This window comes from Hippoglossus hippoglossus, chromosome 16, assembly GCF_009819705.1.
Source record: "Hippoglossus hippoglossus isolate fHipHip1 chromosome 16, fHipHip1.pri, whole genome shotgun sequence".
Classification (NCBI taxonomy): Eukaryota; Metazoa; Chordata; class Actinopteri; order Pleuronectiformes; family Pleuronectidae; genus Hippoglossus; species Hippoglossus hippoglossus.
Genome location: NC_047166.1, coordinates 5,115,989 through 5,130,805, shown reverse-complemented (window position 1 = coordinate 5,130,805; position 14,817 = coordinate 5,115,989). Strand labels below are relative to the sequence as shown.

Below are 14,817 nucleotides of genomic sequence, written 5' to 3'. Positions count from 1 at the left end.
CTTCTCTGTCTGAGATGGTACAGAACTAGCACTGCAGCTTTGCCCCTTCTTGACCACTTACAACCTTCCCACCAGTGAGCAGAGTTCATGTCTGAAAGCAACAGATGAAACAGATGTGGGTAACCATTCATTTGATTTCCACATGAAGCTTTCATTGCACCCCATTTACTTTGTCGTTTGGTAAATATTTAACAGGAGGCAAAGTTGAAATGTCTGATCGATTCTTTTAAGTTGCTCCTTATTTAACCTCAATAGAATCTACTATTATAAAATCCAAGCTTTTTCCCCCAACCCATGTAAATCCTGAATATTTGTGAAAAAGGGTCTGTTTAGCTGTGTAGCTTGGTGTGTGTTTGTTTTACAGACAGTGCAGCTTGAGTGATATAGTGAATGATCTTCCTCCCACTTGTGGCCTGTAGGGAGAGCTGCAACCTCAGGCTGCACTGCAGTGACTCAGAATAGAAACAGCAAGGAGCCACTGTGCCGCTTGGAGAACAGGATCGAAGGGACTGACCAAGAGGCCAGGCCTGACCCCAGTCCACTGTCAACTCCACCATCAAATCACTGCGTATAACTGCAGCTGAATACAAATATGAATGAGCATGTGTCTGATGTTGTTATTTGATACCATAACAAATACGTGCTGATATGATTTTAGACAATTTTTTTCATATTGATTTAGTCCACGAAATCAATTTATACCCCGAGGGCAACATTTCCTTTCTCCACTACCTCAAAATGTTGTGTTGAAGTGTCTGAGTAAGTGCTTTAGCAGAATCTCCCCAAAGAACATTTTGCTCGCAGGAAATATGACACCATTACTCAACAGTGGGGGAGAAATGTGTGGACAAAGGCCAAGCAATGAAAGACTGTTGCTGAGGTAATTGCTGACTTACTAACATTAACCTAAACAAGGGCTGTTACTAAGGATTATTTGTATTTATCAATTTATATGTCGATTACTTTCTTTGTGAATAATTTTGTCCAAAAAAATCCATGATTTCTTTTAAGCTGACACCTTCAAAAAGCAAATTTTATCAGACCAACACTGTGTTATATAAAACTTTGCGATAATCGGACAATATTCACAATAGACAAATGGAACCAGTGTTTTTCTTTTAGTTTTGCTTAAAGACATCGTTTAATCAACTGATGCCAAATTCTTTACTTTTGACAAACTTGCCAATGAACCCATTCATCATTACAGCTTTAAAAACACAACCGAATCGGGTATCTTCACTTAAGACACATATTTCAAGTCAGAGACACAAAGACGTGCACCTTTTTTATGGAAAACTTTAATTGATTTTTAAAGTAATGTCTTGTTAGTTGAGTACATATAAATGTTCTATCCTAGCTACGGTCGAGGCCAGATATCTTTAGGAACCAGAAGAGTGCCTGTATAAAAAACACTCCATCACATGGTAGTGTGTCTTCTCAAGGCTGTCGACACGGGGCTAATCTGACATCAGGCCGTGTGCTGAAGTAAATTTAGTCCAAAAATCGATGTTGTTCAGGGACTACAAATCCACAAAAGACACACTGTAGATACAGACACAGACGTAAATCAATAATAAACTTGTGTGTCTGGACACGGGTGTTTCCTTGATAGGGTTTTCTCTCTACTTGTAGAACTCGTGCTCCTGCTCATCCTTTTTGATCACGGTCTTGTAAGCTTTTTCGAAGTCTTTGGCCAGGACGATATACCTGTTCTCACGCACTGCCAACATGCCAGCCTGAGAGAGGCGAGGAGGAGACAAACAGAAAGAAATATAAAATAATTAATCTTTAATTGGTCTGTACATAAAATAAAAGTGTATTCATTTTCATCTGAGTTTTCATATTTAAAGCTTTAGCTTACCTCCTGGCAGATGGAGTTTATATCAGCTCCAGAGACCTTGTCTGGTCTGGCCACATCTTTGCATCAATTAAGGATAACACAGAAATGCAAATATACAAGAGATGCATGCTCACTAAAAAAAATTTTAAATTGCAAATGAAATAGCTGTTGTATGTTTTTTTCCCCTTGCTTTCTGATTCACTTTTTGTATGGTTGAGAGTTTGAGTTTGAGAGCAGCACATACAGAGTAACTACACAGGAACAAAGTGTGGTAGCGCCAGCAGAGCTGTTAGCACATCGAGTGTGATGTCGACATCTCTGCAAACACCAGATTTGACACTGCAGAAGATAATCAACAACTTATCCAAAGGTCTTCAAGACAAAAAAAACTTAGAGCTGTGTGTTAAATGTAACACTGATGCAAACGAGTGACTAAAAGCCAAAATTCACAGGTAATAAAACTCTGAAATAAGCTGGACATGAATGACTTATTTTTAATTATAAACAGGAAAGAGGCAGCGTTAAGGCTGCAAGCCTCAGTGAGCTAAAGATTATATGAAGTGCTTTTCTACACTTGTATGCTTTCAGAATACAATTAAACAAAAATGATAATTCTTATATCTAGAGACCAGCTGAGTGTGACTCAGATATTTAAAATATGACTAACTTCAGTGGTCCTGTCTCAAACTGCTTCACAATAAAATATATCTTATATAAATAAAAAGGTATGGATGATCATTGGTCAAGAGTAGATAATGTTGACAAGTTTTAGTCAAATTATCTTAATGGCAAAAATATAGTAATTTGTACTATGCAAAAATACCCTGTAAAAGGATAAGTTCATTTCTCACCCTGTTACAAACACACACACACACACACCACTGCTGTTGTTGAGCAAAAGGATACAGTCCTCCAGGTCAACCTCCTCGGAGAGGTTCATTTTACTGGTGATGGTGGAGAAAATGAGACGTTTCTGCCTGCGGTCAGGCAGGGGGAACTCAATCTTTCTGTCCAAACGACCAGGGCGTAGCAGGGCTGGGTCCAGTGTGTCTGCTCTGTTGGTGGCCATGATCACCTAAGAGGGGTTCAAATGTCAACAGAGATCATGTGAGCATATTGGTAAACTGTAAACATATCGTGATACAACTGTTGCTTCTGGTTTACTGAAGGGATGAGAAATTAGCTCAACTTGGAGCTAACTCACCCAGGATACATTAAGGCAGTGATTTTTGACAATCCTTTGAAACATTAATCACTCACCAACTGCTCAAGCTTTGATGTAAGATACAAAGGTTTGTTTTTCCTCCAGAAATTTACTTTTACATTACCTAGATTGCTATTTGCAAACGGAAACTCAAGGACCCCCCCCCCCCCCCCCCCCCCCCCCCCCCCCCCCCCCCCCCCCCCCCATGTTCTCCTTCTATTGCACAACAGTATCCATCTGTTCTTCAACATGCTCTCTGATACAAATCAGACACTAAGATCACGCATGATCACAAACTGCTGCCTCACCCAACCTGTCTGAACTCAATTCTAAGGCCATTACTTGCATCACAACCTAAATAGCTCCAACGCCACTTTACATAATGCCGTCAGGACAAAGTACGACGAAAGCCTAATACTTTTAGCCGCCGCAGCACTAAATAATACATCCCACCACCAGCCCAGCTCTTAACTCCTGTTTGCTGGGCCGTCACTCTGTTCTATTTTACGAGACAGATTCGTAGGGAAGATTGTGAAATGACATAAATAAGAAAATTGCAGACACTGGCTGTAGCAAGGAGACTGATGCAAAGTTACAGCTATACAGTAAGCTAACTCGGTTCCTGGAAGTATAAAAAGAGCTCCCTTCAAGTCTGAGCAGTGATGTGTGTGCAAATGGCTTTTAGGCAAAACGTCGATTGAAGGTTTTGAAAAATGTCAACATAAGCTTCAGGGGTGTTTTTAAAGCTGAATGACAGTGATGATGGTAGAGTGAATGAACGGCTGGTAGGGGGTGCAGGGCTTTAGTGGCTCGGATGACTCACAGTGCTCCATCACTGGCATCATGACTCGGCAAATATGCAGATGGCTGAGTCTCAGGGGAAACTGTTAAGTTCGTCACAAGGGAGATGGATAGGACTCACCTTGACGTTGACGTTCTGGTCGAAGCCGTCCATTTGATTAAGCAGCTCAAGCAAGATTCTCTGCACCTCCCTGTCAGCTGCAGAAGAAAACAACAAACAAGTTACATCACCGTGATGTTACTTACAAGGATGTAATCAGGGTGAATCTTGACTTCTCATACAGATAAATAATCGCTATGTGAGACACACAGATTCGTACCTCCAGTCTGTGCATCAAAGCGCTTAGTGGCGATAGCATCAATCTCATCAATGAAAATGATGGCAGGAGCATTTTCTTTCGCCAGCCGGAAGACGTCACGCACCATACGAGGGCCTTCACCCAAATACTTCTGAACAAACTCAGAGCCAACCACACGGATGAACGCAGCTGGAGAGAAAGACAGATGATATTAGGTATCACTTGTCAATATTTGTGTGTTGTTTTGAGTCATGACATTTGAGTATAAATAATATAGTGTTTGAATTCATCTTGTGTTGTCAACACAAAAGAGGAAAATTAAATAGATGTGCCTACAGGCCTCCTCATGTGCTCCACTCTCAGGTCACCTCCACTGTCAGGACAGGAAATATCAAACCTACTTATGCACTTTGACACACACATAAATATAAAAGTATATATATATATATATATATATATATATATATATATATATGAGTGAGAGAGAAGAGGATACTAATATTATTATTATTTCACTCATAAAATAATCGTTCATTAATCGCAATCGAGGTAAAAGTTTTAAATAATTGTGATATTCATTTTCTGAAGTTATATCGCCCAGCCCTAGTACAACTGTAGAATGAATATATGCTGCTACAGCGGCAAAGATGCCCTCATAATACGCAATGTGTCTACATTGCATATTATGAGGAAACGGAAGTCTCTACATAACCTGTGTAGTCGTTTGTCTTTGTACATTTACTGTTCTGAAAGCAGAGCTGGCTTGAGATCTGAGCCTGCACTTGAAGTGACCCCACAGTTGAATCCTGCAAGTAAACTGTCTTGTGGGGAATGGCTAATTATCTAATTTGGTAAAAAAGCAAGACAATACCACACTACAAAATAAAACAAATCCACAGATGAAGTCCAGTAATAGAATTCCAATGATGTAATTCCAGTGCAGTGAGAAGAGGGGTCTGGTTGGGAGGACTTACCTGTAGTGTGGTGCGCCACAGCCTTGGCCAACATGGTCTTACCACAACCGGGAGGTCCGTACATAAGGACACCCCTGGGTGGGTCAATACCAATCTGAGAAAATAAGCAGACAGGGATTGAAAGATTAGTCCTGTTTCTCCGCAGCTGCTTCTCTGTGGTTATGCAAATTGTTTCATGCAAAGGATCTATTTCTTCCATTTCATTGAGCGAATCTATGATATTATCCTCCACTTTGTTCATTGAGCTTATAAATGTCTGTCTGAGCTGAAATTACACATTTCTGTTGAATATCTGACCTGTTTGTAGAGTTCAAAGTGAGTAAGTGGCAGCTCCACTGCCTCCCTGACTTCCTGCTTCTGGATATCCATACCACCAATGTCAGCATACATCACATCTGGCTTTTGGTCTGGGAGCAGAAACACAGAGAAAAGCAAAGTTATACCATCTCTAATATTCAACCAAAATAACGAAAATATCCTCTTGAGCATTCTAGTTGATAAAATACCGTCTGTGGATTAGGAAACAAAATTAAATGACAGCTTGATAGTAAATAAATATTAATAAAATCTTTTGACATGCTACTACAAAATAAATAAGCTCAACATAGCTTATAAGACATAATCACTGTCACACTCTGTTTAGCTGTGTTGAGCTTCTGGGGACTTAAACAAGTCTACTGATCATGCAACCTGAAATCCTCTGGGATAGAGGGACACTGAGCGTTTTACCTGACGTCAGCATCATGATGCTGCTGTCAGCTTCAGGAGGGAGCACATCTACCAGGGCATTGCTGTGTTTGTGCAAGGCCACTGAAGCGTTGGGCTTCAGCAGCTCTCTGTCGATGGTGCTCAGGATGCGCACATAGTAGTTGGACCCTAAGAGTGAGTAAAAATGGAAAGAACACAGGAACAGAACACATTACAGATTCAAAACATGTACTTCACACTGAATAATTAAAATCTTCCAGCACACAGTTCATTTCATACAGGAGTCTCAGAAGACTGAAAGCCAGAACATGATAAAGCATTCAAATATACAGCTTGCATGCATCATTTGCTATTACATTAATATTTAATTCATATTCATTACTTTCACAGTCATTTGGTGTTTTAAAGAGGTATACAACATTGTGTTCCATGAATCTCTTGGAAGTTTACCACTATTAAGAATTTAATTATTCCTTGCGGCAGAAGATCTTCCCTTATAGCTTCTATTAAATCAGTTTGAGTATTGAAGTAGCAATACTAATAATATATTAGGTCCCATTTCCAGGTACAGCTACACACAGTTCTGTTAAGGCATAGGCCTAAAGATGTTTTTTTTAGGTTTATAAAGTCCATCTTGGGTTTGTGTAAAAAAGTCACGGGTCCTTTTTGGGTCAGACATACAGAAGCTTTGTGGAGCACTATGGGACTGGTCTTACAAATTTTGATCTGCATATTTTATTATAAAATTATGGCAGCAAATAATACAATTAGTTTTTTCCTTTTGACGATACCTGTAGTGGAGCCAACAATAGCCGTATTCTGGTCAACAGCTTCCAGGAACTGGCCAATGACGAGTGGGATGCTCTGTATCCTCTTCACCTCCTCCTGAGCGTGGAGAAACTCTTTCTTTAGGTTTTTCTGTTCATCTTTAATGTACTCCTCCTGCACCTCCAGGAACTCCAGCTCCTGCTGCAGCTTCTGCAAACGAACCGTGAAAAGAGAGCAAGAATTTAGTGCGAGAACCTGCTGGAGATTAATGTAAACATAAATCTGCTTGATGAATAATAGACCCAGGCTGCTTCGAAACTAAAACTGTAACTAAAAACAACATTTAAGAAAGACATTGACAGCACTTTTGGAATAAAAAACTACATGAAACAATCCTTACTTGATTGTATAATTTTGAATATCTCTAGTTGTATTTTAGCAGTTTCCACCTTTTAAATACATCTGCTGAACCGTAATTTTACAGCCTATGTTAGTCTAATGCACAACTTTGTTTAGCTTCAGTTATTTATCTTTAAATCTGTGTTTATATTTGGCTTCTGTTTTGTGCTCTACTGGTTGCCTGCATTTCCCTCGGGATCAATAAAGTATCTATATACCTATCTAAAATTACAAATATTTTCAAGATCTACAATTTAATCAGTTAATATCACTGCTGTTGCTGAGAGTGTGAATGTACTGATGTATTGTATGCAGACCATTAAACACATTTAATTATGACGTATCCTCTGATAAACTGCACTGGACCCCTGGTTTATCTGTAAGCACCATATTGTATCAATCTTTTTCTGTGAGGCACCTTCAAGTATACGTTTTAGTGAACTTTACAATAATTGCTTTATGGTATTTTAGACATTAGGGCTGAGCTGAATGCTTCAAAGCTGCAACAACTGTCATGGTAACCTACGTCAATATGAGTCAGCAAATGCTGCGTTTCTTATTAATGCATCAGCTCAAAAATCCCAATGTCCAAGAAAAAAAAATGTAAGCAGATCACAGGCCTCTGTTTTCCATGGAGATGCCAGATAAAAGCTTCCAGTTTAGTCACAGCTACACATGTGTTGGTTCACGAGCAGGTAACTGACCTTGTATCTGCTGTACAGGTCCTCGAGATCCTCTGGCTCAGGTGCCAGGAAGGAGAGCCCTGTCTGGGGTCTGGAGCTCAGTGTTGCCGGCATGTCTTCCTGCCAAGGGGACAACGACACAATACATTTAACTAGGAGCCAACTACTGTAGCCAACACCACACGATGGTGACGATGCTCCGCTGCATTTCAGAAGAGGAACATCACGTTTGAGGTGCAGACTCTTTTTTCAGCCCAAGATGAAAAGGACAAGAAAAACGAGTTTGCAGATAAACAACAGCTGGATGTTCGGTTAACAGCTAACGGGGACAAGCACTAGCTTAGCTACCCCTTTAGCATGTTGACAGCTAGCTTACTTTAACGGTTCACAGGAGCAAAAACGTGACACGACACACACGACGACAGCATCTAAACATCATCTAAATAACGAACATCCCTTCCAGGTTTAAATAAAACTCCGCTTCAGGCCGTTTTACAGCCCCACAAACACCATGCTAATGCTAGCGGCTAACTCCGATGACATAGCATCCGCACCGAGCAGAGAATGAATTGGCAGGTTTACGTTTCGTCGGCGGTAACGAGCGATCAGACGCGCTTGCACAACCACAGACGAACACGGACACGCAAAACGCACGATTTCACGCGTAAAACAGCGAACTGCGCAGAGTCAAACCCAATTTTAACCGCAAAAACAGACGGGAAACAATCTCTCTAATTCATACCGGGCTCTTCTCTACAGCTACGAGATCCTCCATGTTGGAATTTGCTTACCGACTGACGTTCTGACGTAGTACGGAGGCGAAAGGCTGTGTGGGTAATGTAGTTCACTTCAGGCTTTTAATTAGCTACACAGCTAAAGTGAAAGTAGCCAAACAATACTAGTATTTCTAAAATACTCCAATGACAGTAATATTCCTTCTTAAAACTCAAAGGTCCAGTGTGTAAGACTCAGGTAAAAAGGATCTGTTGGCAGAAATTGAATATGAAATCATCCTTGTGATGTTTTCACTCCTGTGTTTCGTCTAAATTGTACAAATTGTTGTTTTCTTTACCCTAGAATGGGCCCTTTATATTTAAATACTATATATTTGCATTGGGTCCGCTCTACGGAGGCGGCCATGTTTTTTTTTACAGAAAGCCCAGACTGGACAAACTAAACATCTTTTGAGTTTTTATGACAACTGAAGACTACCACCGGTTCTCTTTCATGTTTGGAAGGGGAGGGTGAGGTGAGGGGTATTCAGCTGCAACATGACACTTCACCACTAGATGTCACTAGATTCTACACACTGAACCTTTAAATAAAAGTAAGTATTATCAGAATATACTTAAGATTCAAAGTAAAAGTACTCATTCTGTGGTAACATATCCTTTGTTGATTGATGTTGGCTGTCATATTTCACTTTATTAGAGTCTTAATACTGATACAGGAACTATTATCAAGCTATTTTATTTATAAATAGGTAGAAAATACATCTGACGAGTAGAAAAGAAACAAAAATGTTCTCAAATTGTACAAAAGTTCTTTGGAGAAATTTTGGATGATCACAGTTATAGATTACAGTATTGCATTTTGATAAAACCATTACAGATTTATATTGGAAGTCATGGTTTCCGTGACAGATTAAAGTGTCATTATTTGATAAATTGTATTGTGTTTTATGATCTTACAGGTCTTTAAAAAATGTGGAGGTAAAGAAAGTACAATATTTACCTCAGGGATGTTTATTATTAATAATACAAACTATAAACTATATTATCACAAGCTGATACCTTACACCATTTTACCTGAGAAATATGTGTCAGTAAAAAAGTTGTTTGTATCCTGCGGCAGAGCTACTGCATTTCACACTTCTGCAAAACCCACGTGAAACCAAGAGACGTGTAGGAACATGATATAACAGCACGTCACCGACATTTCCATTCAGGGTGGAAGTGCTTATGCGAAGAAAGAAAGAAAGTAAGAAAGAAAGAAAGAAAGAAAGAAAGAAAGAAAGACCGCTGAGATCAGTTCAACTTTGAGTCCAGAATTTGAAGAAATTCCCTTAAGACAGACCTAAGACAGAGTTATCAAGTTCAAGAGTCCAAAAACATGTTTTGTGAGGATGGAATTCATAAAAAAAGCGTGTTCTCCAAAGCACTCAATCAAAAGAAGCACATTCTATCACTGTTCTTTGATTTTCACTTTTTTTTCCTTTCACTTTCAATTAATTTGTTAGTATTTTAAGGAAAAAAGTAGAAAATAATTTGTTTTATTTCAAAAGAATCAATACACATGTTGTCATAAGTTAAACAATGTTATCTTTGCAACATCAGAACAATAATAAAATACTGGGGGTTGAAACACTAACCAGATCTGTAATATTGTCCGGCCCCAGAGGAAGTGGTTAGTCAAACTGTTCTGCAGTTATAGGAGGTAACATCGTCTTTTCACTTTTGTCGGTAGAGTCATGATAAAGATCATTTTCCCTGAGTGGCATAACAGCGGAATTTTGACGAAATGGGGCTGGAGAGCATGGGTGTTTCTCTACTTTATGGTCTCAGGTAAAATTCATAATCATAATTGTCTCCAGGTTCTAAATGCATTTTTGCAGGTAAGTCTAATTCATTCATGAAACCTAATCTTGAGGTTTCCCTGTCAGTAAGTGACCTGGTTTCATTCAGGCCATTTTAATCTTTGTGTTGTGTTTTTTCTGCTTTGGTGTCGACACTTGTGTACACAAAGAAACAGGTATCATGCTAGTCACACGTGGCTCTCGCTGAGGTTTATTCCCCTGTTCAAAGGGGTTTTTTGGTAGTTTTCCCTTACTTTTGTTGAGGGTTAAAAACAGAGAATGTCGCATCTTGTTAAGCCCCATGAGACAAATTGTGATTCGTGAATATGGGCTATACAAATACAATTTGATTGATTAACTGATTGATTATTATTATTAATGATTATTATTATTCTTTCGTGTCCCATTCTAGGTCGTTAAACTTATTTTTCTATGATTAATCCAAGAGAACCTTTTAACTTAACTTATATTGGTGGTTCGAGATACAATTTTACACAGTTTTTTGAATCATTTATATTTCAAACATTGTGTTTTTTCATCAGTTTTTTTTTCTGTCATCAGTGAGTTTAGGGAATTTCAGTAGTTCCTGTTTCACAATTAATATTCAACAAGTTTCAAAAACTGTTCAGACTTCCTGAAACCTGTATGTTTTACCTTCATTCAATTTACATGGTGGACTTCAAATTCAAACATTTAAGATTTAGCTTACAATTTAAACTTCAAACTACATCATTGTGACTGCACATACAACTGATAGTGAAATATGACAGTTACCTACATGCTGTCACTTTTCTCTGATCAGATTTATTATGGCCCTTTCAGGTTCCTGCTGCCTGGTCACAGTTCACCAGCCCCCTGTGATCACCGCTGCTCTGGGTCATGATGTCACCATGCCGTGCCAGCTCAGCCTCTCCCCCGATGAGACGTTGCTGACTGTGCCGGTTCTGTACTGGGTGTCAATATCACAGGACGCTGAGGAGCACAGACTGTGGAAACCTTCTGGGATCTATGAGGGACGTGTACAACTCCTCGACGAAAACCCAAACTCTTTAAACAAGTCCATACTTCTCCAAAATGTCCAGTGGGCAGATAACAGGAAGTACAAGTGCAAACTCTCCATCAACACAGAGAAGGCCAAAGGTTTCAGGAGTAAAGGAAACGAGACCTTATTGACGGTTTACGGTAATTTATTTTTATTGCTACAGTGGGGGGGGGGGGGGGGGGGGGGGGGGGGGGGGGGTTGTGGAGGATCTGAAGAGTCCAATTAAAAACAGAACTCGGATAAAGTTTTAGTTTGTCAAGACGATTAAGGAATCAGGTTCAAGGTGAAGATTAGAGATGATGTATATGTCAGGATGGACTCGTCTTAGTTTAATTGACAATTTACAATTACAATTTTACAATTTATTGCAAAAAAAAAGATTATAACAAAAAAACAAACAAAAACTGCAGGTGACCAAAAATATATATTTTGAACATGAAACCTTACTTTTAATGTCTAATTAGAAAAATTTTGACATTTATACTATACATGCTCCTCCAACATCATATTCAAATGTAATTGTCACGTTTGATGAGAACTTTAACAACCTGCAACAAGGGATTGTGTTCATGAGTGTGATTTCACGTGTGCCCATGCCTGTGTGTCTGTGTGCGTTTCATTTCAGACGCCATGACCTTTAACCTCGCCGCCCCCAACGACTCTCTGCTCCACTGTGAAATAAACGTGACACGGGAACCTGGATTCGTTTTGTCCATTGATCACAACGGACACAAAACACAATCTGTCGACTCGGCTCCGGGAGTCCCTGTAGTGGCTCGGCCCTACGTCACCCTCTCTGAGACCATCTCCCTGAGGGGCGGAGGAAAATACGAGTGTCAGCTGCACCTGAATAAAGATCTGATAACGAAAAGCATCTTACACCTGCTTCTGCCAGGTAATGATCCACCCTCCTCATCTATTGTGTCTCATATTCTAGTTTACAAGAGGAGTTCAGCACATAAACCGAACAGCTTATAGTACATGTTAATGAAAACATCAAGGGGCACTAAAACGTCCAACTTTGCCAGGCAAAAGCAATAAGGGTTGGGACGAGCCGGTGATGCAGATCACGGAAATCTTCTGTAGACCAGACCGTCTGATTTTGGTTCGGCCTTCGTAGTCCACCCGGCCCGAAGTTTGTCCTCCGGAGGTTGCAGCCCCTGCATTGACACACAGCTATAGACTCTATAGGAAGATGGACGACATGATGGCTCCCAAAAGTGAAGCCAAACTATATTGTTCCCATCCTGGTAGCTGACTGCAGAATAAATCACATCCATGTTAGTAGATGGGACATGGACCAAACTAAAAAGTTGAAGTATACGTCAAATTACATTTTTTGCAAAGATGTTTTCTGTCATTTTAGCTAGTTCGTATCCCACTGATGTGTATATGTGTATATGTTTGTAGTAAGTTTATCTACGAGCAGTCAGGTACAAGAACGTGGTGAATGATTCACAGCTCAGACTGACTCGCGATTGGTTGATTTTTTTTTTTACTCTGGCTCCAAAAGCATAAGATGGCGGCATTCGTATTTAAAGATATTTAAGCTTAATTTTCTCGATAGTCGTCCAGGATCAAACAACATATTCATAGAGCTCGACATGCTTTTGTTTGAAAAAGAGTCTGTTTTCTTTTCTTTTCTCTATTATTTTATCTTTAAATTCTAATTTGCATTTACCGGATGACCAATTGCAGTAAATCCTAAACTCTATAAATGCTTTTAATCGATCTCATCATTGACATCAGTGGTTTTGTGTATCTCAGGTGTGGTGGAGTATCCAGAGCCGTGGCTCCTGTACGCGGCTCTCCTTCTGGTTCCTGTCACCTTCCTGCTGGTTCTGGTACCTGTCCTGCTGTGCAGATGCTGAATCTTTGTCAACATCTGGCTGAACATGGAGAAGCAGCAGTGAAAAGGACACATTTCTCTCCTTTTACTTCTGACCCTGAAAAAAGTAAATGCATTCAAGGAGGACAATATTACAAATTGTGTATTCAAGGTGTGCAGTGGAATTATCTGCATCTATGACCTTAGTTAGGGGCGATTTAAAGATATGATATTAGAGACTAATTCACCACCTTCAGCAGAAATGTACATGTATACCCCTGCTTCTGTTTTCTCTATGTCTTCTATTTTTCACAGTCTGCTCTGCTCCTTTGTTTTATTTAAACTAGTGCAGCACTGTCACGTCAAGCCAGAGAGAGACTTTTAATGGTGTCGTCAGAACTTCACCTCCTCTGGTGGTGAGGAAACGTAGTGATGATACTTTATCTCCCTCTAATGGTGAACGAGAGCAGCTGCACAAAACCACTGAGAGTGGCCACATCACCTCCCCACAATACACAGATTTCTCTTTCGTCCTGTGTTTGGTAGGTTAATGTAAAATCTCTGCAAGGTTAAAAAGCCCAAAGTCCTTTGTAATCAGAGCTCCTCTCCACCACAGACAAAAATGAAGCTCACAAGATGTGTTTATATGTGTGAATGAAAGAATACGTTTTCCCTTAATGTGTCTTGAATGGATGATTCTTGTCCCCGGTGGTGTGGCTGCATGTGACTGAAGGTAATCCACACATTTAAAATAAATAAAGGGATGTTGGTGGAATTATGGACAAGAAGGTCACTCACACACACACACACACACATGCGCACACACACGTTGCATTCTGCAGGACGAGGACAGGGATGCAATCACCACAGTAATCCTGCAGAATGCACTGCTGGCATGATGAAATGGCCAAAACGAGAGATCAGCGCACACACAACCACACAACCACACACACACACACACACACACACACACACACACACACACACACACACACACACACACACACACACACACACACACTCAGTGGACTGATTCGAGGGCAGCAGTGTACCTGTGAACATGTAACATGTGACTGTTCCTGATGAGCAATTCAATGCCATTGATCTGTCAGCAGGACCTTCTAGTTTTAAAATCCACTTGACAACGATGTCTGGTTGTGACTTTGACGTTATCGCAAGAAGTTGTGATGAACTGCATCATATTTGAAGGATAAGTACGAATCTATAGTCGATGAATCTAAAGTCCAAACATAAAGACGTCCACAACATAAACAAGTCACAAGAGGGCAGAATCATAACAGCCAGTTACAGATGTTATTATAATAAAACCATTCTTAAAAGATCCTGATTTTGATTTTGATTCCAGTTTCTGCGTCCTGCACATCACATATTTTTTATGATGTAATGAATGTTAATAATAATAAATCTTAAATCTTGGGTCTGAGTTGTTTTTTAATCCCAAGAACCTGTTGAAAATAACTTTTTGTGAATCTCTTTGACAATTATAGTTTCTAAATTCTCCCTTTTGACGTCATACGCATATAATTCACACAATATTCGCCTGTATTTTAATGTCCCTGTCCAGCTGACACATGACTCTTCTCTTTGCAAGCACGTGGGGGGGAATTAACCATCACATTAAATCATTGTTACCATAACGTCGGCTCTATTCCTCTCTCCTCCTCCTCTTATTTCT

General features: G+C 39.8%; 2 protein-coding genes across 4 annotated transcripts; one reads left to right on the top strand and one right to left on the bottom strand.

Annotated features, from left to right (window-relative positions):
- Nucleotides 1-1,290: 1,290 nt before the first annotated feature.
- On the bottom strand, nucleotides 1,291-8,480 carry psmc4 (proteasome 26S subunit, ATPase 4). Its single transcript, XM_034612001.1, has 11 exons — nucleotides 8,419-8,480; nucleotides 7,698-7,796; nucleotides 6,618-6,804; nucleotides 5,848-5,994; nucleotides 5,416-5,525; nucleotides 5,119-5,212; nucleotides 4,166-4,333; nucleotides 3,967-4,043; nucleotides 2,747-2,915; nucleotides 1,862-1,917; nucleotides 1,291-1,736 (listed from the first exon to the last, which is right to left on the bottom strand). The coding sequence occupies exons 1-11, from the start codon at nucleotides 8,449-8,451 to the stop codon at nucleotides 1,623-1,625; spliced, it is 1,254 nt and encodes a 417-aa protein (XP_034467892.1). The 5' UTR covers nucleotides 8,452-8,480; the 3' UTR covers nucleotides 1,291-1,622.
- Nucleotides 8,481-10,131: 1,651 nt separating this feature from the next.
- Nucleotides 10,132-13,638, top strand: LOC117777218. Of its 3 annotated transcripts, XM_034611849.1 has the most exons (5): nucleotides 10,132-10,240; nucleotides 11,074-11,433; nucleotides 11,919-12,188; nucleotides 13,061-13,194; nucleotides 13,396-13,638. In XM_034611849.1, the coding sequence occupies exons 1-4, from the start codon at nucleotides 10,147-10,149 to the stop codon at nucleotides 13,162-13,164; spliced, it is 828 nt and encodes a 275-aa protein (XP_034467740.1). In that variant the 5' UTR covers nucleotides 10,132-10,146; the 3' UTR covers nucleotides 13,165-13,194; nucleotides 13,396-13,638. The 3 variants fall into 3 exon arrangements, with proteins under 3 accessions (XP_034467740.1, XP_034467739.1, XP_034467741.1); XM_034611848.1 differs by having other exon boundaries at nucleotides 13,061-13,638; XM_034611850.1 differs by having other exon boundaries at nucleotides 10,140-10,290; nucleotides 13,061-13,638.
- Nucleotides 13,639-14,817: the final 1,179 nt, after the last annotated feature.